Source organism: Leucoraja erinacea, chromosome 25 (genome assembly GCF_028641065.1).
Source record: "Leucoraja erinacea ecotype New England chromosome 25, Leri_hhj_1, whole genome shotgun sequence".
In the NCBI taxonomy this organism is placed as follows: Eukaryota; Metazoa; Chordata; class Chondrichthyes; order Rajiformes; family Rajidae; genus Leucoraja; species Leucoraja erinaceus.
In genome coordinates, this window is record NC_073401.1 from 31,423,859 (window position 1) to 31,448,709 (window position 24,851).

A 24,851-nucleotide genomic window follows, 5' to 3' on the forward strand; every position below is an offset into this window, starting at 1 on the left:
TCCAGAGCCTGCACATCCTTCCTCAGATATGGTGCCCAAAAACTGCTCACAATATTCCAAATGCGGCCTGACCAGCGCCTTATAGAGCCTCAGCATTACATCCTTGTTTTTGTATACAGGCATCTTAATGAATGCTAGTATTTAGTTTGCTTTCTTACCGATTCCACTTGCAGATTAACTTTTTGGGAATCCTGCACAAGCACTCCCAAGTGCCTTTGCACCTCCGATTTCTGGATTCCCTCTCCATTAGAAAATATAAGATTGTTAAGGGCTTGGATACGCTAGAGGCAGCAAACATGTTCCCGATGTTGGTGGAGTCCAGAACCAGGGGCCATAGTTTAAGAACAGTTTTTCTCACAGAGAGTGGCGAGTCCGTGGAATTTTCTGCCTCAGAGGGCAGTGGAGGCGGGTTCTCTGGATGCTTTCCAGAGAGAGCTATATAGGGTTCTTAAAAATAGCGGAGTCAGGGGATATGGGGAGAAGGCAGGAACGGGGTACTGATTGGGGATGATCAGCCATGATCACATTGGATGGCGGTGCTGGCTCGAAGGGCCAAATGGCCTACTCCTGAACCTCTTGTCTATTGTTTATTGCCTGTCTTCCTACTACCAAAATGCATGACTCCACACTTTGCTACAGTATATTCCATCTGCCACTTCTCTGGCCACTCTTCCAACCTATCCAAGTCCTTCTGCAGAGTCTCTGCTTTCTCTAGGAAAGAACTGCAGATGCTTGTTTAAATCGAAGGTAGACATAAAATGCTGGAGTAAAACAGCGGGACAGGCAGCATCTCTGGAGATAATAATAATAATAAATTTTATTTATGGGCTCCTTTCAAGAGTCTCAAGGACACCTTACAAAAATTTAGCAGGTAGAGGAAAAACATGTAAGGGGAATTAAATAAATAGTAGAGACATGACTAGTACACAAATTAAAGACAGAATTCAATACAAAACACAATATGAGGCAATTCAAGCCCAGATGAAAAGGGAGGGGGACGTGGGGCTAAGGATAGGCAGAGGTGAAGAGATGGGTCTTGAGGCGGGACTGGAAGATGGTGAGGGCAACGGAATTGTGGATCAGTTGGGGGAGGGAGTTCCAGAGCCTGGGAGCTGCCCTGAAGAAGGCTCTGCCCCCAAAACTGCAGAGGTTGGACTTGTGGATGGAGAGGAGACCGGCTGATGTGGATCTGAGGGACCGTGAGGGTTGGTAGGGGGAGAGGAGGTTAGTGAGATATGGGGGGGCCAGATGGTAGAGGGCTTTGTAGGTGAGGATCAGGATTTTGTAGGTGATCCGGTGGGAGATGGGAAGCCAGTGAAGTTGTTTGAGGACTGGAGTGATGTGATGCCAGGATTTGGTGTGGGTGATGAGTCGGGCGGCTGCGTTCTGGACCAGTTGGAGTCGGTTGATGTAGGTGGAGCTGATGCCAAGGAGAAGTGAGTTGCAATAGTCCAGTCAGGAGGAGATGAAGGCATGGATGAGTCTTTCAGCAGCGGGAGGTGTGAGAGAGGGTCTGAGTTTGGCGATGTTGCGGAGATGAAAGAAGGAGGTTTTAATGACATGGCGGATGTGAGGCTCAAGGGAGAGGGTGGAATCAAAGATCATGCCAAGGTTGCGGGCCTGGGGAGATGGGGAGACAGTGGTGCCGTTGATGGTGAGAGTGGGGTTATTGATTTTGCTGAGTGTGGCTATGGAGCCTATGAGGAGGAATTCTGTCTTATCGCTGTTGAGTTTGAGGAAGTTATGTTGCATCCAGGTTTTTATAGCTGACAGACAGGAGTTGATATGGGAGAGGGGGGGGGTTGTGGGGGGATTTGGTGCCGAGGTAGATCTGGGTGTCATTGGCGTAACAGTGGAAGTCCAGGTTGAAGTGGCGGAGTATCTGACCAAGGGGGAGGATGTAGATGATGAAGAGGAGGGGGCCGAGTACGGAGCCTTGGGGAACGCCTTGAGTGACTGTGGCTGTAGCAGAGGTGCGGTTGTGGAGAGAGATGAAGTGGGATCTGTTGGAAAGGTAGGAACGGAGCCAGCTGAGTGCAGAGCCTTCAATGCCGAGGTCTTTGAGTCTGGTGAGCAGGATGTTATGGTTCACTGTATCGAAGGCTGCGCTCAGGTCGAGGAGGATGAGGATGTTGAGGGAACCAATGTCAGCAGAGGTGAGGAGGTCGTTGAGGACTTTGAGGAGAGCAGTTTCTGTGCTATGAAAGCCAGATTGGAGGGGTTCAAGTAGGTTATACGCAAGGAGGTGGGAATGAAGTTGCGACGCAACGATACGCTCCAGGGTTTTAGAAAGAAAGGGGAGGTTTGAGATTGGGCGGTAGTTAATGAGAGAGGAGGGATCAAGACCAGGTTTCTTTAAGATTGGTGTGACAGCAGCAGTTTTGAAAGCGGAGGGGACAATTCCTTGGGACAATGAGGAGTTGAAGAGATTAGTGAGGTAGGGGCAGAGAACGGGGAGGCAGGACTTCAGTAGGGGACTGGGGAGAGGGTCGAGGGAGCAGGTAGTGGGTTTGGAAGAGCTGATGAGTTTGGAGATTTCAATAGGGGTGACCAGGTCAAACTGGGAGAGGAAGCAGTGTGGAGGAGGGGTAAGGAGGTCAGTGGAGATGTTGAAAGGAGGGGCCTTGGTAGGTAGTGGAGTAGATGCTGGGGAGTCGGGTACAGGGGATAAAGATTGATAGATGGTGCTGATTTTATCAGCGAAAAAGTGGAGGAATGAGTTGCAGAGATCCGGAGTAGAGGTAGGGAGAGTGTTGGCTCGAGGCTTGAGGAGGTTGCCCACTGTGGAGAAGAGGGTTCTGTGGTTTAGGCAGGGATCAGTGAATATGGAGGAGAGGTAGGCAGATTTTGCAGCAATGAGATAAGGAATGGGGATCAGTCTGAAGAAGGGTCTCGACCCGAAAAGTCACTTATTTCTTCTCTCCAGAGATGCTGCCTGTCCTGCTGAGTTACTCCAGTATTTTGTGTCTACCCTGCTTTCTCGACACTACCTGCCCCTTCATCTATTTTCACATAAACCAGAAACTTGGCCACAAGCCTTGAAAATCCCCTCATCCAAATAATTTAAGATTAAGAGTAGCGGTCCCAGCACCGACCCCTGCGGAACTCTAATGGTGACTGTTTGAATTCTATCAGTAACTGATCACAGTCACAGTCTGAAGAAGGGTCTCGACTCGAAACGTCACCCATTCCTTCCCTCCGTAGATGCTGCCTCACTCGCTGAGTTTCTCCAGCTTTTTGTCTACCTTCGATTTTTCTAGCATCTGCTGTTCTTTCTTAAACACAACAGTCACTTTGTGGCCAACTTGTGCTGAGAGCAATTATTGATCACCTGTGCTCTGTAACTGCTTCCAGGACAATGATCTATTATCTCCTGGAATTGTTGTGAACACCAGCACTGGTTCTAACCTGGAGGCCAGTCGGCATCTGAGCAGAAGCAGCAGTGACATTCCACGAAGCGGTGCGGATAATCCAAACAGGCAGCTGCCCCGAAAGAGGAGCGATTCGTCCACATATGAACTCGATACAATTAAACATCATCAGGCGTTTCTCACCAGGTAACTACCGTCAACTGTGTAAGTAACCTGGGCAAGATGTGATACAGACCAGCGTGGGAGATGCTGAGGTAGGGCTCTGTGTCACTGCCATGGGCTGAGCTGTGGCTGTGTGAACATTACACTTACACTTGATGGAGAGGGCATCAGGAATTGGCTCCAGAGTGCCAGTCTGGAAGTACTGGCCATACCTGGAGGTTGCAGGTGAATGATCCAGCTTCCTAGAGGCAAATTAAAGGCTGATTTTCCCCCAAACCATGATGGCATTACTGCATCCCAACCAGGTGACTGGATCTGTCATCCTGTGGTCAAGATGCGGTTGTTCCCTGGTGATACCGTACTCTCTCCAGCACGGCGTTCCTGGTGTTGCCGTACTCTCCCCAGCACGGTGTTCCTGGTGTTGCCGTACTCTCCAGCAGCACGGCGTTCCTGGTGTTGCCATACTCTCCCCAGCACGGTGTTCCTGGTGTTGCCGTACTCCCCAGCACAGCGTTCCTGGTGTTGCCGTATTCTCCCCAGCACGGCGTTCCTGGTGTTCCCCTACTCCCCAGCACAGTGTTCCTGGTGTTGCCATACTCCCCAGCACAGTGTTCCTGGTGTTGCCATACTCTCCCCAGCACGGTGTTCCTGGTGTTGCCGTACTCTCCCCAGCACAGTGTTCCTGGTGTTGCCGTACTCCCCAGCACGGCGTTCCTGGTGTTGCCGTACTCTCCCCAGCACGGTGTTCCTGGTGTTGCCATACTCCCCAGCACAGTGTTCCTGGTGTTGCCGTATACTCCCCAGCACGGTGTTCCTGGTGTTGCCATACTCTCCCCAGCACAGTGTTCCTGGTGTTGCCGTACTCTCCCCAGCACGGTGTTCCTGGTGTTGCCATACTCCCCAGCACAGTGTTCCTGGTGTTGCCGTTCCTGGTGTTGCCGTACACTCCCCAGCACGGCGTTCCGTTGCCAACTGAGCGTTTACTGGCATTCCTTGAGAAGGAGCAGGAGGGAACGTGTCCGTGCAAATAGGCCACATACTGTCACAGCTGACCACATAACGGTGACTGAAGACGTTTACTGGAATAACAAACCATCACTTGGTGGACGTATAAAAACTGAAAACTATTTCCACCTATTTTGAATCTTTCATATGTGGCTTGAGAAACATGGGCCAAATGGGTCGCTGTTCAATGCTTCGTAAGGTGGAGAGTTCATGACATGCTTATTCTACTGTTATGACAATTCTAGACATTCTATACATTTTTTCTCTGGATCTCTGAGAGTATAAAGCTTTATTGAGTGCTGGAGATTGTATGGTGGGCGATTTTCTTGTGAGTTGTGAAGTTGTTGAGCAGTCCTAGTATTCAGTGTCCACACATTTCATCCTGCATTTGATTTTGTGCTTGAGTGACTTGTGGTTTGGCCTTGGTTCACATCCATGAACGTTCATCTCCCACCTCCACTCTGGTTTACTGTGAAGGCTGAGATGTTGTCATTACTCTCTGCTCTGGAGGTAATGGCTGTGTTTACTGGAGGTTGCTCATTGGTAGCATTGATCGCATGAAGCGAGGCAGAGCTAGCTCCTTCAAACAGAAGATTGACAAGATTATTTAGGACTGTTAATGTAATGTTTACAAGGAAATGAATCGCCATTAATTGTAATGAGAATGTGCTTTCTGTCCAGCTTGCAGTCGGGTGTTGTGCGGACTGATTCTGGCTCCAGGCGATCGAGTGGTTCCACCATGCAGGAAGGAGTGAGCCCTGGAAGGTTTGAGTTTGAAGTGACCGACTTATTTCTGTTTGGTTCCCCATTGGGACTGGTGCTGGCGCTGAGGAAGACCGTTCTCCCCAACCTGGATGGTGCGTACTCCAGCCATTCACTTCCCTCCATACCTTACTGAAAGGTCATCGACCGTAGTGCTTGTGTGTTTGATATGTTGCTATCTGTGTGGGCATCTGTGCCAGGCTAGTCCAGTGCCAGTCACCGTGGTCTCTGCAGGGAGCCTGGCTCTGGGGACGGGACCTGGCATGTCCACAGTGCTGTCCCAGAGCTCCTGTGGGTGGTGTAGTTTAGGGTTACACGTTGCTGTGGGCACCACCTGCTACCACTCCCTGCACCTCGGCTGCAGTAGAGAGGGGCAGAAACTCCCTGTCCACGGCATTGAACAAGCGCAGTACTTGACAAAGGACTCTCAGCTCTGCTGCTGGATGGAGACAAATATTTGTCCCCACTTGATCAGCCCACTTCCCTCACTTCATTGCTGAGATCACCTGTGACAGCATCCATGTTTAGATTCTGCAGAAACCTCCATTTACTGGAAGCCTTTATGCTCCCACTCACTCATTCCAGGGTGGATGGAGACTGACGCTGATCCAACCACATAACCCGATTAGCTTGCAAAGCGAGATAGTCTTCCCTCAAGGCATCAAACCACACCCGCCCCCTGGAAGCTCAGGCACGTTCAGTTACTGCAGTGACAGCCATCATAGCCGTCAACAGATTGTGTCCTGAAACTTTATGCAAATGTCATTTGTAGATTTTCTTTATTAATCTTTCCCATCCTGTCCAAAGCAAATAAGCATTGTAAACAGCAGCCCTGTGCTGTTCCCGTCCAGCATGCCTCTGTTTCTACTGCCTCCAAACGCACAGTCTGGATAAGCCCTCTCCATCCTCTACACAGGAACACTATTGGCATTTTTCAGAAGGTGCTTCGTTAGATTTCCTAGGGGTGAAGTGGAAAACTGAGGTTTTGTTTAGAGATACAGCGCAGAAACAGGCCCTTCGGCCCACCCAGTCCACACCGGCCAACAAGCCCCACACGTTAACACTATCCTACACACACTGGGGACAATTTACACATACACCTGTATGTCTTTGGAGGTGCAGGCAGAGCAGTCAAGAAAGCTTGGATTTCTTCCTCTCCTCTGCTCTGGGGATCAAAGTAGACACCATAATGTTCACAATATATGCAGGAGTAACAAAGATTTGCACTGGCTACTTTGCTATTATTCCAAGTCCACTATGTTTAATTGTTTGAAACTTAGACTATTCAAGAGGCAACATAACATAAGTAGCTTCCATGTAGTGCCTGGGTTGCTAGTCTAGTTACTGTTTGCAATATTGCCCCATCTCCATTGTTTTATTTATATCATCCAAATGCAAACAGACGTACTGACTGATGGTGTCCATGTTCCACAGTGTCGCAGCTGAGACCAGCGTGTCAGCAGGTGTACAACCTGTTCCACCCGGCCGACCCTTCGTCTTCTCGCTTGGAGCCGCTTCTGGAGATGAAGTTCCACCTGTTGCCGCCGTTTAACGTTCCCCGCTATCAGCGGTTCCCGCTGGGCGACGGCAGCTCGGCTCTTCTGGGTAGGCACACTTCAGTGGAAGTACAACCTCACCGCTGGCCACCAGTCTCGGCGGCAACTCTGGCTGAGTAAATCATGATTAATTAGCTAATGCGAGCAAAGCTGTAGATTACAACAAACTCTGCAGGTAGAATCTATTTCAGAAAGTCAGCAAAGCAGGCTGGTGAAGAGAGGTTTTGTTCTCCATCTTGGTGAGCAGATACCCACAGCCATGTGAGGCTGCAGCCACGGAGGGTGTTTGTGCTACATTTAACAGGCCGGCTGGAGCCGTGGTCATCAGACTGCTGCAACGTGTAGATATTAACAGTGGCAGAGAGAGCTGTGTCTGAGTTACTGGATCCAGGGAAAGTGATTGATTCCCTATTACTGTTATTAATGAACTGGAGAAGAAATCGTGTTTTGTTTTGCTTCATTATTTATTTCCACATCAGTTTTAAACAGATAATGTTGAAGTAGAATATTAAAACCACTTGTTAAAATAGGTAGTCTAGCAAATGAATGATTTCAATAGGATGAGGAAAATAATACATTAAACTAAATGAATAAGTGGTGTCAGAATGCGTGTCGGTTGTGGTGTGTGTGAGCATTACCGGTTTGTGGCTACTTGTCTGTCCTTTTGTTTTTCTCCATCTGCTTTAGTTGAGACAATCCAGAGCAATCCCATCCTCATCCTGGAACCTCCATTTGTGACTGTCCAACGACAGGAGAGTGTAATGGAAACCAGTATTCCTGTTCCTGTCCTTAACTGGCAAGATGCTTCCAGTCGGAATCCAACTGTTGCAGAGTGTGTGTAGCCTCTCCTTTTGTACTCTTGTGCGTTGTCTTGTGTGCTTGCTTCTTTGCATGGAGACGATACCATTTATGCTCAGGGTGGACTTGAAACATTTTCACTGTTGGGGAGACTTTGCCCAGGGACTGGGCACCAGGAGTGGGCATCAGGGAGTGGGCTCCAGGGAATGGGCACCAGGACTGGGCATCTGGGAATGGGCACCAGGGAATGGACACCAGGAATGGGCTCCAGGGAGTGGGCACCGGGACTGGGCATCAGGGAATGGGCACCAGGAGTGGGCACCAGGAGTGTGTGTGTGTGTGATTGTACACGCATGCTGGGAGGTAACGAGTTGTGCTTGTTGCTGGACTTGTAATGCAGTGGCCTGGACCAAAGCTCAGCACAGTGGAAATGTAAGTGACTACATTAAAGCTCCATAGCTAATAGCATGAGCATTGACCATGAAGCTGTTGGTTTGTTATAATGACTGGGCTTGTTCAAACGCCCTTTAGGAAATTAAATATTGCTCAAGGCTCACAACTCTTGAGTGCTCCTTGAAATGGCCCAGTAACTGTTCACTGCAGGGGTGCAGCAATAACGAGCGCAGGAAATGCGCAGCATGTAAGGCAGCAGCTGGTGAGAGAGCAACAGAAGTAATGTTTCACACCCTCCATCAAAACAGGAAACGTTACAGGGCAGCTTGTAAAATGTATAATGAGAGGAGGAGAGAATGAAGTGAAAGTGAGTGAAAGCACTGGAGCCACAATTATAAAAGGGACAAGGGTTGTAACAGGGAAGTGACCATCCATGTGGGAGGCAGATCATTACCAAACAACCAGAGCGCTGGAATGGTGGCTCCTGGTTCTCAGTCAGCTTGGCTGTAATGAGTCTGCTTTAGAATCGAGTTGGATGCTGGGGATAACCTGGGAGTGAGTCACATGCTGAGAGACAGAGTCACATATGTAAATTGGCCGTGGTGTTATGTAGAATGTCTCACTCTGCATTTAGTCAGCGTTTCTCAACCTTTTTACCCTTGCGGGACCCTTAAAATAATTTTCATCTCAGGGAATCCCTACATAAAAATTGTTATATACCTTTATTAATCTTTTTCTTTCTCTTTCATAAACTTAACATTCATAAGGCAAACATCATATATTTTTCTGATAACTGGTTTCAGCAAAAAGTAACACGTTTTTCTCAAGTTTATTAACAATGTAAAAGAAACTGAAATCAAAGTGCTTGTTCAAAACTGAAGCAAATAAAGGCAAACAGAAGAACTGACCTTGGAGGAGAGAGAGAGAGAAAATAACACACAAACTTTTCATAAACTAACATAAACATACATAAATAAACTTTTCAAAAACTAACAAAAATAAACATAAAAATACTTAATTTAAAAAAAATCATATAACATCCCTAAATATTGGTTAAAAATGACTAAAGATGGGTGACTGAGGGACTGTACCTGCGCGGCAGGAAACACAGACAGGACTGATGGAGACCATGCGTGCGTCTGTACTCGAGTGAGTCTTGATGATACACGAATCTGTCACAAACAAGCTCCTGTCTACTGACCACTAAACGCCGTTTCACACTGGCCCCCTATAGACGTCGCTAAATATAGTCCCTATGATTATTATACTTTAAAATTATATAACAGGTTGAAGAAGAATATGCCGTACATGTATAATAAATATGAAATTACAAATATGAAATTAAACACAAAAATGACTAAAAAATTAATTTACATATGATTAGCCTGTTATTCACAATTTCTCTCGTATCCCCGAGCGACCTTTCGCGGAACCCTCGTGTTGCGAGGAACCCCGGTTGAGAAATGCTGGTCTAGAGGGAAGCACGTGGCAGGCAGTGAGCAGTAGATCACTGCTTCACATGTTCAGTATAACGGGTGATAGAGAGGGAGATAACAGGGCAGCTGATGTGGTTTCCTCATCTTTCATCTGTCATTTCCATCTTCTACTCTTCATTTACACTTGCCCACAATCCGTCTACACCCAGATAGAGTCTCACTCTAGCGATGGCAACAAGAGACAGCCAGCACGCGGTTGATTAGAACAGACTTACCGTGAGGCTTCTTTCAAGTCCAGGACAAGGCTGATGCATCCACTTTAATTTGGAATCTACTGAAAATTCATTTGCACTGAATTCAAGCTAAGATTGAACAACGATTTACAAATCTTGGTGCAAGTGTGTTGAGAAATCGTAAGCAGGGTTTACCACTTTGGGTAAAGATTGCACTTGTCTCTCTTGAAGGCAAGTCAAGGTTGATTAAACTTACAAAATGAAATTGCTAACCATTTTCATTCACTGTATTATTGCTGATCAAGATACAGATGAATGACATACTCATCCATCACAAACACTGATATCACAAACTCTTGCCCCAGATTAAGGAAAGCTCACGTATTTACCACTTTTAAACACTAATCCCATGAAGTATTTGGTTTCATCTGCCTACGCTGTTTGATTTAATTTTTGCATGTAGTTTATTCCTTTTCATGATTAATGGATTGTTAATTTACTTTCCCTATTCCAGATTTGTACGTAACGTGTTTGTGATTTTCTTTGCGTAGTGTGCATTTGGTTATATGTTTGGCATGAGCATTGTGGTATTGAAATGAATCTTGCTGCTTGAAATTCAGTATGTCCAAAATATAACTATTTTAAAATTTATTTTCCTTAAACAGATAAACCAAGAACAAAGAAAACACATGAGCTAATTGTATGAATTCTGTGTTTACTAAAATAATTGTTCACTAAAGTGAAGAGTGTTCACTAAACAGTGGGACAGCATGAAGCAGTGTATTGTCACCTGTACTGTGAAAAGCTTTTGTTGTGTACTAACCACTAAAGTGACTTTACTAAAGTGATTGTACACTTTAAAACAGTGAAAGAGTATGAAAAACTGTTGCCCAGGTCTGGCCTTGTAGCTAATCGAAGGACATTGCTCCAATCAGCACTGGAATACTGTAGCAGTCAGTCAGTGTCAGAATAGATACCTCTGGTGCAACAATTAATCACTCAGTGAATTTTATCAGCAACCACAGAATGGACAGACACTCCCTCTTTCTCAAGCACCCGATTCTGCAGCGTGACCATGAAGAGGTCATCTCTGGCCAGATGATCTCCTGTACCTGAGCCCCTCAGTTTCACAATGTTTACTGAAGTATATTTTTATACAACTTCCAATAATGCCAGAATAGCGTTTACTTTTTGATTTGCATAGTGCAAAGTGTTATGTGGCGTGCCTCCGAGATGGATTGTTAGAGCAGCGTGTATTGGAGCCTACCAGGGAGAAGGCAATTCTGGATTTAGTGTTGTGTAATGAACCAGATTTGATAAGGGAACTCGAGGTAAAGGAGCCATTAGGAAGTAGTGACCATAATATGATAAGTTTTAACCTACAATTGGAGAGGGAGAAGGGTACATCAGAGGTGTCGGTATTACCGTTGAGCAAAGGGGACTATGGAGCCATGAGGGAGGAGCTGGCCAAAGTTGACTGGAAAGATACCCTAGCAGGGATGAAAACAATGGCAGGTATTTCTGGGAATAATACAGAAGGTGCAGGATCAGTTCATTCCAAAGAGGAAGAAAGATTCTCAGGGGAGTAAGGGGTGACTGTGGCTGACAAGGGAAGCCAAGGGCAGCATAAAAATAAAAGAGAAGTATAACATAGCAAAGATGAGTGGAAAGCCAGAGGATTGGGAAACTTTTAAATAGAAGATAACTAAGAAGGCAATATGGGGAGAAAAGATGAGGTACGAGGGTAAGCTAGCCAAGAATATAAAGCAGGATAGTAAAAGGATTATTACCTGAATGGTGTCAAGTTAGGAAAAGGGGAAGTACAATCTGGGTGTCCTTGTACATCAGTCACTGAAAGTAAGCATGCAGGTACAGCAGACAGTGAAGAAGGTAATGGCATGTTGGCCTTCATAACAAGAGGAGTTGAGTATAAGAGCAAAGAGGCCCTTCTGCAGTTGTACAGGGCCCTAGTGAGACCACCCCTAGAGTATTGTGTGCAGTTTTGGTCTCCAAATTTGAGGAAGGACATTCTTGCTATTGAGGGAGTGCAGCATAGGTTCACAAGGTTAATTCCTGGGTTGACTGGACTGTCACATTTGGAAAGAATGGAGCGACTGGGCTTGTATACACTGGAATTTAGAAGGATGACAGGGAATGTTATTGAAACATATAAGATTATTAAGGGAATGGACACGCTAGAGGCAGGAAACATGTTCCCGATGTTCGGGGAGTCCAGAACCAGGGGCCACAGTTTAAGAATAATGGATAGACCATTTAGAACGAAGATGAGGATAAACTTTTTCACCCAGAGATTTGTGAATCTGTAGAATTATCTGCCTCAGAAGGCAGTGTAGGCCAATTCTCTGGATATTTTCAAGAGATAGTTAGATAGAGCTCCTAAGGATAGTGGACTCAAGGGATATGGTGAGAAAGCAGGAACGATTACTGATTGGGGATGATTTGCTATGATCACAGTGAATGGCAGTGCTGGTTCGAATGGGCCAAATAGCCTATGATATGTGTTAATTTGGTCTTGGTGTAATATTAAAGTTGCAGTCACCAAGTTGAGCAGCATGCCGTCTCCAAGCCTGCGTTTGACAGTGCTTTTTTTGCAGCATGACCTCCTTTTCCAAATGGAGCCAATTTGCTTGTTTACTTTCTCCCTTCTGCGGCTTGATTCCGTCACAAAGGTTCACATTGCAGTGGAATGTCTTTGGCTTTTTTTCATTTTTATTGCAAAGTTCAAGTGAAATATATTTATCTTCTTGCAACTGGTGATAAGATGGGCATGTGTGCCATACCCAGTGGTTGCCTCTCGTGCCTGTGTTAGCCTCTGTTTGCTGTGGTGCTGAGTTTAATTGTGATCTTGTTTTTGGCACTACAGCGGACATTGTCCAGACTCACCCTGCTCTCTTCATGGAAGGTTCGTCCCCTTCCTCTCCCTCCACAGCGCCTGTATTCCGGGGCTTCCGCAGAGCTAGTGAGGCCAGCATTGCCAGCCAAGTTTCAGGGATGGCTGACAGCTACACGGCTTCCAACATCGCCAACAGTATGTGCCGCACTGAAACACAAACCGTCCCACGCTAACCGTACTGACACTCCATAAACTGCACATCCTTAGATATTTTACACCATTTTGCGATTACAAAAATAATCTTATAAATAGAAGCTAGGCAACATTTATGTTCTAATTAAGGGGCATGACAATGGAGAGAAAATCAGGAGAGCTTTGCCTCTGTATTTATAGCATAACTGTAAGATGCAGTGGTATGCCATTCACTACTACTCCACTGTTCAATAAGGTCACAGCTGACGCAGACCTGCCTTCAACACCACTTTCCAGCTCCTCATAGTCATTCCATGGGACAAAGAGCAGTATTCCCATTAGCCTGAAGACTGTACCTGATGCTTGTTGTGTCTCGAGAAGCATCCAACACCTTGCATTGGAACGTTTTGCAGTCTTACACCATTGAATTGATGATTTGCTGCATCATTGTATGTTCTGAAATGGCATTCCTTGCATTTGCCCACATGACACTGCAGGAGCCAACCTCCCTCCCCCCCCCCCCCCCAGCCCACTTCCCCCCCACCCCCCCCCCCCCCCCCCCCCCCCCCCACCTAGCCCACTTCCCCCCCCCCCCCCCCCCCCCCCCCCCCCACCCACCCACCTAGCCCACTTCCCACCCACCCCACCTAGCCCACTTCCCACCCTCCCCCCACCCACCTAGTGGGAGATCTAAAGAGAACAAACATAGACCTGCCCTAATGCAACATTTTATTTTAATCAAACAAAAAACATTTTTAACTGTTCATATTTGTGTGTTGTGTAATTTGAATTTTGTTTTCATTTCTCAGAGAAAAAATATCAGTCAATCCCTCACAAAAAGTTGGGTTTCTTGTCCAAACTTATCCCCTACAACAAAGCCCTTCCAAAATTCATTTACCCTCAGCGCTATAAACAGTCCAAAGCAATGCTGTCACAGAACAAGCAAAGGCTGAGACAGAATGTTGTGAAACCGATTGGAGCAAAGCTGAGAGGGTACGAGACGGATCACCACACAGGTATTGGGGGTAGAAACTAACAACATAGATATTAGGATATAGCATCGTCCCTTAGAAACCCTCTCCACACAAAATAAATCATTTCCCTTAACATGTAGAAATAAATTTCATGTGGATATTGAACCCAATCATAATCTACCATTAACACCAATTAGACCTGTGATTTGTGCCTTTATCATTACTAATTGGATGATGAAACACTGAAGGTTACATTTCAATCAATCACTATAATGAACTAGTTTTTACTTAATTAAAGCAGTGTAGGAGACCATTCGACCCACGATGTCCATGGCAGCTCCTAGTGGAGTAATCCCATTATTCACATTCCCCTGTTGGGCATGGTGGCTAGAGTGTGTGTTCTGGACTTGTATAAAATTAGATCAACACAGCATAGCTGGCCCCAGCATTGTGAGCAGAACACGTTCACACTGAGGCTGAGATGAGACTGCCGTTCAACTAAAGCAGCGTTGTCATGTGTTTCAGTTGCGTCCAGGTGGTGGGGGACTAAGAGAGTTGACTACGCTCTCTACTGCCCAGACGCTCTGACAGCCTTCCCAACGGTAGCCCTGCCCCACCTCTTCCATGCCAGCTACTGGGAGTCAAGCGATGTGGTGTCCTTCCTGCTGCGACAGGTAAGAAGCAAGACATTCATTCCCTCTGTGCTGTGTCAGTGTGTTGCATGACTTCCGGCCCACTCAAGCACTTTAGTCATTGTGCTCATTTAGAATAATAACGTATAATATAAAATATTGACACTTAGATCATGAGACATGAAAATGCAAGTGTTCTGGAACTGGACGGGAAGGAGGTTTCAGTGTTCAGTCCTTCAAAACCACGAGAGAAGTGGCTTCGCAAGAGGACGCATGTTAAGATAAGGGTATGGATTTTCCTTTGATATCCAGGGGTCTGATATCTCTACCAGCGGGGGATCTTCTAGGTGGTAATGATCATAATCGTACGGTTACGGTGGTGCTTGTGCATGTCGACCACTCCAAGATGGTCATTTGGAAAGAACAGTGCAATGCAGTGAAGCCAAGTGGAGTTACATTTGGCAGATAAAGCATTAACTGGTGAATGGGAAGATTGGGAGGTGACGATGTTCCCATGGGATGGAGCACCCCAGATGACCAGAGAGTAAACATAGAGAGAGAAGGAGCATGAAACAATGTCAGGTTGTTAATACAAGTGGGAACAGGGCTGATGACCGAGATCTGAATGAGCAAATGGAGAAGGAACAGGGGAAGTGAAGAGAGGGCAGGCAGAAAAACTAATGACAACCATAAACAGGAATGCACAGATGTGCCGTGGGAACCGAGGTGTAAGGCAAGGTGGTGTTACAGGTATTGTGGGCTGGGTCTCACGGGAGTACAGGCAGGCAACGTTCAGGGTTAGGGCCCATTGCAGGGTTAGGGCCATGGCAGGGTGTAGAGTTAGGGCCAGGGCCATGGCAGATGGTACAATGTGGAAGGATAAGGGGTAAACTTTGTTTGAAAAGTGTGCAGAGTACATTTTTAAAACGTTGAGAGATAGCAAGGTGTTTACAGGGGCGGGCGTAGTGTCACGGCTGAACGGGTTTGCTATTCGGGGTGAGCTTCTGCTCTTCTGCAATTGTATGTTTTACAGTGAAGGAGACCATACATAAAATGCCTTTCCTTTGCCCAGAATGTTACAGCAAACCATCGAGTGAACGATGTGATCGTCACTGAGGACGGTCCTCAGACACTGATGGGCAGATTCATGTATGGGCCGCTCGATATGGTCACACTGACTGGCGAGAAGGTGAATACTGCTAATATCTGATGCACCTTTCATCAATGCTTGTGTCTGCCAAAGCTGCACTACACAATGGACGCTGGGTTCCCACATGAAGCCAACCATTGCCGTGGGACTGGCATTGGTGAGCCATGGAGTATTTCAACTCCCTCACCGCCACTAGACAGGTGAGGGCAGTCTAGACAGGTGAAGGCAGTCTAGACAGATGAGGGCAGTCTAGACAGGTGAGGGCAGTCTAGACTGGTTAGGACAGGGAAGCGCTCGGCAATGTTTCTGTTGAGTGGTACCCACCCATTGCTTCCCTGATATTGGTGGTGGGGGCTCGGTGGGGCCGTGAATGCCGGCTATAGGGGAGGGTCCCTCGTGCTTGTATTGCTGTTCATGGCTCGCTGCGTCTGTATGAAGAGCACCAGTTATTGTAAAATTGAAGGTCATTCAGAAGTGAGCTAGCATCGCCACCTCATGAGGAAGGGGCTGGCCACAGGATACTGTCTAGTGGTAGTCCCTGTGATGTCCTACAGCTGCCATGCACTGGCACAACCACAGCCATCTGCCAGTGTGGGATGCTCTCCAACTGCTTCTATATTTTCTCATTGTTTCTGCAGTTTCACCAAAGGCAGTCAGTCCAGCTCAACACTATGGGCCAAACATCCTGACAAAGCCCCAACTGACCATGGGGGTACAGCTTACAGTGAGGAGGTGAAACTGGGAATGCTGCTCATTGTTGTGTGGAGTGTTGCTACACTGTCTCTGTGTTCTGCCGGGACTGTAGCCCTGGTGGTCAGGGGAGGTAGCACACGCTGACTCCACACGCTGGTCTTGTTCTCACCTTCACAATGCAGCTCGATGGAACCTATTTTGCCAGAGGCAGCTCCTCGGTCTTCTTCAGTGCTTGTGAAATGTTTTTTATTGAACTTTGTTAATACATCACTAAGATGATGTGTTGGAATATTTGATTTAGCACCATCTGCACAATCTCATTATTATCTTTCTCCAGGTGGATATACACATTATGACTCAGCCTCCCACAGGAAAGTGGGTGTACTTTGACACCGACATTACAAACAGCAGCGGCAGGATTTCCTACGTTATTCCAGATGGCAAAAGACTGGGGATCGGTGTCTATCCAGTAAAAATGGTCATTAGGTAATTGTAAAGATGTTTAAAATATTGAAGTGTGCCGTTACAGGAAGATGATTTCCTTTAAACTTTGCTGATATTTCTAAACTTTGTTACTTTGATTATTGTCAGATTTACTGAGATGGGAAAGGTTTATTTTGTGCACGACTCAGTCAATTCATACCGTATAACATCAGGTAGTGAGTGGACAAGAGAAAATAAACAGAGTGCAGAATAGAGTGTTACAGCTGCAGAGAAAGTACATGGACCACAGTGAGGTAGATTGGAAGATCGAGAATTCATCCTTAGCACATGAGAGGTTTGTTGGAGTCTTACAATAATGGGGAAGACGGTGTTCCTGAATCTGGTGTTTGTGCTTTCAAGCTTTCGTCTGTCGGACAGGAGAGGAGGAGAGAATGACTGGAATATGAGTGGTCCTTGATTGATTTTGCTGACACAGCGTGAAGTGTGGATAACTAACGTCAATGGTGGGGAGTCTGCTCTGTGATGTACTGGGTGTTGGCAGAGCAGTTGCTGAACCAAGCAGTGATCCCTCCCCAGAATGTGTGGGTTGGTTCTCCAGGAGAGACCCTAGCTGACACACAGCGGGCTGGGATCTGAGGCCGGGCTCAAAGACCAATGAGCAGCAGATGGGAGCCCTGTGAGCCGTTAGCCATGGCTCAGTGCAGCTCTGCCTGATTGCACAGGGCCGACACTGGCCGGCACCTCTGGGAGAGTGGTCACCCACTGGTCACCCACCTCTCAGCGCCTGTACCCTCTAGTACAGTAGATTTCAAACTACACTCAATACTCAAGGATAATGCCACTTGTTTTAACATCAGGAATGAGAGGTCATAAGGGATAGTAGAATTAGGCCATTCGGCCCATCAAGTCTACTCTGCCATTCAATCATGGCTGATCTATCTCTCCCTCCTAACCCCATTCTCATGCATTCTCCCCATAACCCCTGACACCCGCACTATCTATCTCTGCCTTGGGCAAAGGAATTCGTTTCTGAATAATTAGATTTAAGATGGACATTGCTGTACTGTGAGCTTATTTTGATAACCTGTGGAAAGGATTTGCTGTGTCTTGTCCTAGAGGGGACCATACGTCAGGGGACAGCTACATCACGGTGCTTCCAAGGGGAACGGAGGGTGTCGTCTTCAGCATTGATGGATCATTCGCAGCCAGTGTTTCCATTATGGGGAGTGACCCCAAGGTGCGAGCTGGGGCAGTCGATGTTGTACGGTAAGCACGGGCACCAGAGCCGAACCCACACACTAGCCCACACACTAACCCACACACTAGCCCACACACTAACCCACACAGCACCACACACTAACCCACACACTAACCCACACACTAACCCACACAGCACCACACACAGCACCACACACAGCACCACACACTAACCCACACACTAACCCACACACTAACCCACACAGCACCACACACTAACCCACACACTAGCCCACACACTAACCCACACAGCACCACACACTAACCCACACACTAGCCCACACACTAACCCACACAGCACCACACACTAACCCACACACTAACCCACACACTAACCCACACAGCACCACACACAGCACCACACACAGCACCACACACTACCCCACACACTAGCCCACACTAGCCCACACACTAACCCACACAGCACCACACACAGCACCACACACAGCACCACACACTAACCCACACACTAGCCCACACTAGCCCACACACTAACCCACACAGCACCACACACTAACCCACACTAACCCACCCACACACTAACCCACACACTAACCCACACGACCACCACACACTAACCCACGCACTAACCCACACAGCACCACACACTAACCCCCACACTAACCCACACAGACAGACAGAGCGGTGGGTGTCAGTCTGGAGCTCCAGCCTCATGCAGGGTAACAATGTATACAACTCAGTGGCTCTGACCCGTCTCCGTCATTGCTGCCTGATCTGCTCACTATTTCCAGCGCTCTCGGCTTTTATTTTGATTTCCAGTATCTTAACTTACATACTAACCTTTTTGTAGAGATTGTCTTTATTGATTGTTTGATCCAAGTAAAGTGATATATGCATGCACTAAGAAACATTAACGCACGCACTGTGTCCAAGCTTTATCTCCAATTTGATGATGTTCCTTGGGAAGATCTTTGGGAGTTTCCCACACGTATGGCAGTCAATGCTGTGTTATTGATGATCGATGCTGCCTGCCTGCTAGTGGGGTTAGGGTGTCTGCAGAGAATTAATGGGCTGTTGTTCCCGCAGACACTGGCAGGATCTCGGCTACTTCATCGTCTATGTGACGGGACGTCCCGACATGCAGAAGCAGAGAGTGGTGGCGTGGCTGGCCCAGCACAACTTCCCCCACGGAATCGTGTCCTTCTGCGACGGGCTGGTACATGACCCACTCCGGCACAAGGCCAACTTCCTGCGCAGCCTAGTGCACGACGTAGGTATCTCAGCAAAGGGCTGCTGGACAATGCTGGCCTGTGTAAACGTCACTGTCCCTTTTGGGCAGAGCAATAACATTCACTTCACTAACAACCTCTATTCATTTTATTCTATGTTTCTTAACCCGGCCAGCAGGTGTCGATGAAAGTTCATGCAGCCTACGGCTCCACAAAGGATATCTCCGTGTACGCTTCCCTGGGCTTATCACCGTCACAAATCTTCATTGTCGGCCGTTCAACCAAGAAGTACCAACATCAGTGCCAGGTAGAGAGACTGGCGCACACGCACATATATATATTTTACCGCGCATATATATATTATCACACGCACACGCATATATATATATATACTGCACACGCACACATATATATATATATTACCACGCAAGCACACACACACACGCATATATATATTACACACACACATATATGTATATCATACACACACACACACTCGCTCACTCACACCCACACACACTCTCTCACATATACCACATATATATACCACACAATCACACACATATATATCATACCAATAGTTCCCTCCATAGTGTTTGGGACAAAGACCCATCATTTATTTATTTGCCTCTATACTCCACAATTTGATATTTGTAATAGAAAAAAATCACATGTGGTTAAAATGCACATTGTCAGATTTTAATAAAGGCCATTTTTATACATTTTGGTTTCAACGTGTCGAAATTACAGCAGTGTTTATACATAGTCCCCCTAATTCAGGGCACCGTGATGTTTGGGACACAGCACTGTCATGTAAATTAAAGTATTTTGTTGCATTTCCTTTGCATGCAACGACTGCTTGAAGTCTGCGATTCATGGACATCACCAGTTGCTGGGTGTCTTCTCTGGTGATGCCCTGCCCTGTATTGCAGCCATCTTTAGCTTATGCTTGTTTTAGACAATGAGTGCAGGAATGGGCCATTTGGCCCATCGAGCCAGCACTGCCATTCAATGTGATCATGGCTGATCATCCCCAATCAGTACCCTGTTCCTGCCTTCTCCCCATATCCCCTGACTCCACTATCTTTAAGAGCCCTATCTAGCTCTCTCTTGAAAGTATCCAGAGAACCAGCCTCCACCGCCCTCTGAGACAGAGAATTCCACAGACTCTCTGTGTGAAGATGTGTTTCCTCATCTCTATTCTAAATGGCTTACCCCTTATTTTTAAACTGTAGACCCTGGTTCTGGACATTGGGAACATGTTTCCTGCCTCTTGCGTGTCCAAACCCTTTATAATCTTATATGTTTCAATAAGATCCCCTCTCATCCTTCCAAATTCCAGAGTGTACAAGCCAAGCCACTCCATTCTCTCAGTGTATATGACAGTCCCGCCATCCCAGGAATTAACCTTGTAAACCCACAGCAAGAATGTCCTTCCTCAAATTATGGGACCAAAACTGCACACAATACTCCAGGTGTGATGAGGAGATAGGGTGAGTGCAGATTTTCCCACATTTGATGAGTACTTCCAGCACTTTCTGCTTTGATATGGTTTTATTTATTGTGGTATCATTGTCTGCGTATTGTGCTGGATGTTCCTGTATTAGAGAAGCTCTTCCATCTTCACTGCATATGGAGGTGCTGATGGAAAGCCCTGTGTCTTTGTGAAGTGCTTCAATTCCTCTGCCAGAGGTGAAATCTCTGGGCCTTGACTATCTCGGCACTTTAGTCAGACAAGTATGTCTTGTTGATACTTTGTGGTGTTGTAGTTTTTGACAGATGGATATGCAGCACATTTAGCACAACTGGAGTATACGCAACGATCCCGTCCTGCTAAGAGCAGTTCCAGAATGGTGCTGCGAAAGGGGAGCTTTGGTCTACCCTCACAGCCGGACTTCCTGAGGAAAAGGAACCACTTGCTGCGCACCATCTCCAGCCAGCAAGCAGCATCCACTTCCAACAAGCCTGAGCGGACCTACAGCCAGTCTGAAGGTGAGCAGGATCGAGATAAGGAACGTGGGAACCGGAGCATGAGTATCACTGCCAGCTGCTGGGGTCGGCCTGGCACCTCCAGGCTGGAATCTGGTGTTTAATGAAGGCACTGGAGGTGGGGGTCGGTGCTGGGACGGTAGCCTGCAGGTGAATGGTACCATGGTGCTAACAAAGTGAATCGGACTGAAGACATGAACTCTCAGCCTTAACAATTCAGTGTTGCATTGTGGGACACTAGCTTGTTACCCTTTGTTATAGAGATACAGCTTCAACTTTTAAAGCCTGCTTCATTCGGCACCTTTTCTATCGATGTTTGTAAATACCCATACCTTGTGTCAAAGTCAGTGTCACCGAACCACACATCTCTCTCTCAAAGTCTGCTTGCAATCCAGCAGGAAAGTGGCATCACATTAGCTGTTCATTTTCATATGGTTTGGCTTTAGTAACTCAATGCTGAAAATCCTTCTTCAACGTGATTAACTATATTCACAGAGTAATCCTCTTGTGTGCAGACTGTAAGGTTTAATCCAAAGCTGCTCATTCAAGTATCTGATATTGGAGCTTGGTATTGTGCCAATGAAAGTTTAAAATGGAACTTGCTTCTTTGACTCCCTAGAAAGTAATTTAGGAATACTGCCAAAGGAATAGACAGTATCTGTTTTTGATGAATTATATAAAGGTCAATATAAATTTGAGGTTGTATCAAATGCAATAAATGAAGTGTTTGTGGATATTTCAGTCACATTCAGTGAAGCAAGACTAAGGAAAAGTGCAATGAGAAAACCAATACTGGCTTTAAAGTGTACCTAGTTAGATCAGTACACATGTGTACCTAGTTCAGTACACAGTAAAGTCTACCTAGTTAGATCAGTACACACCGTCTCGGGGGCTACCAAGCAGGTAGACACAAAGAATTTGCTGTTGAACAAAGATGCTAAACTGCCAATACTTAAGTAGCTTTGTTTTACAGTTTCCTTCTCCTTAAATTAGATTTTGTACCATATTGGAGTATATTTCACTCCTCGACCTGGTGTTTTGGTTTTATTACAGAACTGCCCAGAGATGCCAGAGCTATATGTGCATGTGTAATAAAGGGTAAACATCACCCCAGAATGAAATGACATGACTCAGAGTCTGACAACTTTAGAACAGAGAAAGGAACCACTGAATATTTCTCAAACTAAAATGCATCCTGGTCCTCAGGTGTTAGAAAGAGAAAACCCCCAGTCACTGAGGAATGATCTCGTCTGATCCCAGTTCCATTTGTTGTCAAGCTTGCTTCCTTCTCTAGTTAGTGTCATTGCCCACTTGCTCCTGCCCCCAACCTAAGCTGCCTTTGCTCATTGTAAACAGAGTCAGGATAGCACGTGTTATGGTGGAGTACTAAACCCTGTACTCCAGCATACTGCTGTTCCTACTCACAATAACAGCACATGATCTGTTTTCATCTAATACTGAATATTGAACCAAAATTCTGGTGATGCTGGAAAACAAAGCACATTGGAGCGAATTAGCAGGTCAAGCAGTGACTAGAGAGAGAGAGAGAGAGAGAGAGAGAGAGAGAGAGAGAGAGAGAAGCAGAGTAACATGTGCGACGAGGATCCACAGGCGTGGGGACCGGTTTAGTGTTTCAGGATTTATTTCAAAATGTTATCTGTTGTGCTTTCTTACACTGAAGGACATGCCTGCTTATTTGGTTACTATGAAGCACAGGTTCGCAAGCTAGTTCAATCTAAATGGCTAAATTAGGGGAATATATCAAGTGAAGTTTTTACTCTTTCAAATGACAAACTCAACATCTAAGAAAGTGAAAGTAATGCATCTGCTCTGCAGAAGAAAGTTGATATTCTGTAATAAATATTGTGTGTAAATACATGTAAATGCAGATCTAAATAAGGGGAGATATTTATTTGTGTAGATAAACTGCAGGAGATGGCAAATTTATTAATATTTAAAATATAGAGTTTTGCTTTGAATGGTATATAAGATTATTTTATGGACCAATAATAATTTAGCTGTTCATTGCATAATTGCAATATACAACTACTATTCATAATCATGGTGATCATAGCATTGACAATCAATGTCGTGTGTACTGGGCTGGATGTGACGTTTCGGTGAGCCGAGCCTAAAGCTGCATCTTCTTCCCCAGCCGAGGGAGAGATGATGAAATGACAGTTCCACTCATTGGGGAAGCCTGGACTGTGTGTGATACCAATGTCACTTGTGCCCAACCCGACACAGCCTCTTAACCAGCGAGGACTAGGATTACCAAGTTGCCACAAGTGATGTGTGCTCACAGTGCACTCTTGTACTGGCAGGTGGGCAAAGCCAGGACACTGTGGACCACCTGCTGCACACACAGCCCTGGTACAATCAGGTAATCACTGCTCATTCTCAATCTCACTACCAATATAGCTAACGTTTATACAAGATTCTCTGAATTAATTCCAAATCGTTAAACTTTACCCCTTGCTATTTTATTTAAAGACTCTGTTGTTAATGCCAAAGGTGATTCAGTATTTGCTGGAAAACTGGAGTTAACCTTGCAGCATTTAACACAGACTTTACCTCAGCTGGTTTTCATACACTAAAGAAGCAGACTGTGGTTAGGCTCTGCACAGTACTGCTGCAGAATGCAGGAGATGATAGTTTTGCCTGTTAGCTCCTGAATGACAATGACATCCAATCCCAAGCAGTTTACAGTGTTGCAAGCTTCCAACTCACCAAAGGGCCACAGGTAAAGACAGCCACACCTTGACACTGGAGCACCTGGTGGACAGGTAAACACAGCCACACATTGACACTGGAGCATCTGGTGGTCTTGTTGCTTTAAGGCAACACCACTTGCTGCATTAAGTATTACCTGCTGAATCCTTCCATTCTTTTCTGTGCAAATTGCACAGATAAATTGATAACTTTGACAGTCATTTTTTTATTCAGAAGTGTTTGTTATATTTTATTTATAGAAATGTTACATATGGAATTATTAAATATTGCAAATGCCAAATGTGTACAATTTGCTAGACTTGTTAAATGATGCACACCTCAAATGAATTCAATGCTGTATTAGATTTACTATACTGCCCCAGGTCTCCCTTCTTTAGTTTTAGTTCAGACTGTGTCGAGAGGTGTGAGACCTGTCCATTGTATGTAACACTCCATGGTGGTACAGACTGCTGCCGCTGCCTGTTGTGTGTGTTATTGTGCCTCGTGAGCTTTGTGCATAATTGTACGTTATATCAATTAAACAAAAATGGGATGTTACTTTCCTTTGTAGTTTCTTCATTCCTTTACTCCTGGTACAAATTAAAATGACCAATCTGTTCTCAACCTTCTCTGTGAAAGGTCTGTGTGGATAATTGGAGTTTCACCAGCGATGCCTTGAACACTTCTCGTCAGGAGATTGAGGAACAGACTTTCACTTCCCAGTCACTGAGTCTGTTCCCTTTGTCAATACTGATGGAAAGTATTCATCTCGGCACTTACCTCTTCTGGCTGCATGGACAGATTGCCCCAGTTTCACCAATTTAACACTGCTAATACATTTAATGTACTGCCAGTGTTTCCCACCCCTTCCCATTCAATTTTCCCTTTTTCTTTGTTCAATCCACACCCTCTTACACGACCATGTTAGCCCTGTGTCTGCAGGTGTTAACTTGCCTGTCATTGCCAGTTAACCGTGTTAATGTAACTGGCCTCTAACACATATTCCTGGTCCATCCTTTTCCTTGGTCACTTTGAAATATATACAGTT

General features: G+C 46.0%; 1 protein-coding gene across 1 annotated transcript in view; it reads left to right on the forward strand.

Annotated features, from left to right (window-relative positions):
- The window catches only part of LOC129709250 (membrane-associated phosphatidylinositol transfer protein 2), a 127,200-nt gene extending 102,839 nt beyond the window's left edge, over nucleotides 1–24,361 (forward strand). The window contains exons 14-28 of the mRNA XM_055655494.1: nucleotides 3,346–3,557; nucleotides 5,220–5,395; nucleotides 6,735–6,905; nucleotides 7,544–7,690; nucleotides 12,601–12,765; nucleotides 13,572–13,778; nucleotides 14,262–14,410; nucleotides 14,539–14,655; nucleotides 15,441–15,557; nucleotides 16,549–16,697; nucleotides 17,772–17,921; nucleotides 18,960–19,143; nucleotides 19,278–19,409; nucleotides 20,872–21,094; nucleotides 23,247–24,361. Coding sequence (XP_055511469.1) covers nucleotides 3,346–3,557; nucleotides 5,220–5,395; nucleotides 6,735–6,905; nucleotides 7,544–7,690; nucleotides 12,601–12,765; nucleotides 13,572–13,778; nucleotides 14,262–14,410; nucleotides 14,539–14,655; nucleotides 15,441–15,557; nucleotides 16,549–16,697; nucleotides 17,772–17,921; nucleotides 18,960–19,143; nucleotides 19,278–19,409; nucleotides 20,872–21,094; nucleotides 23,247–23,269 — 2,322 coding nt within the window. The 3' untranslated portion in view covers nucleotides 23,270–24,361. The remainder of the gene's footprint in view (nucleotides 1–3,345; nucleotides 3,558–5,219; nucleotides 5,396–6,734; nucleotides 6,906–7,543; nucleotides 7,691–12,600; nucleotides 12,766–13,571; nucleotides 13,779–14,261; nucleotides 14,411–14,538; nucleotides 14,656–15,440; nucleotides 15,558–16,548; nucleotides 16,698–17,771; nucleotides 17,922–18,959; nucleotides 19,144–19,277; nucleotides 19,410–20,871; nucleotides 21,095–23,246) is intronic.
- The last annotated feature ends 490 nt before the right edge of the window (nucleotides 24,362–24,851 follow it).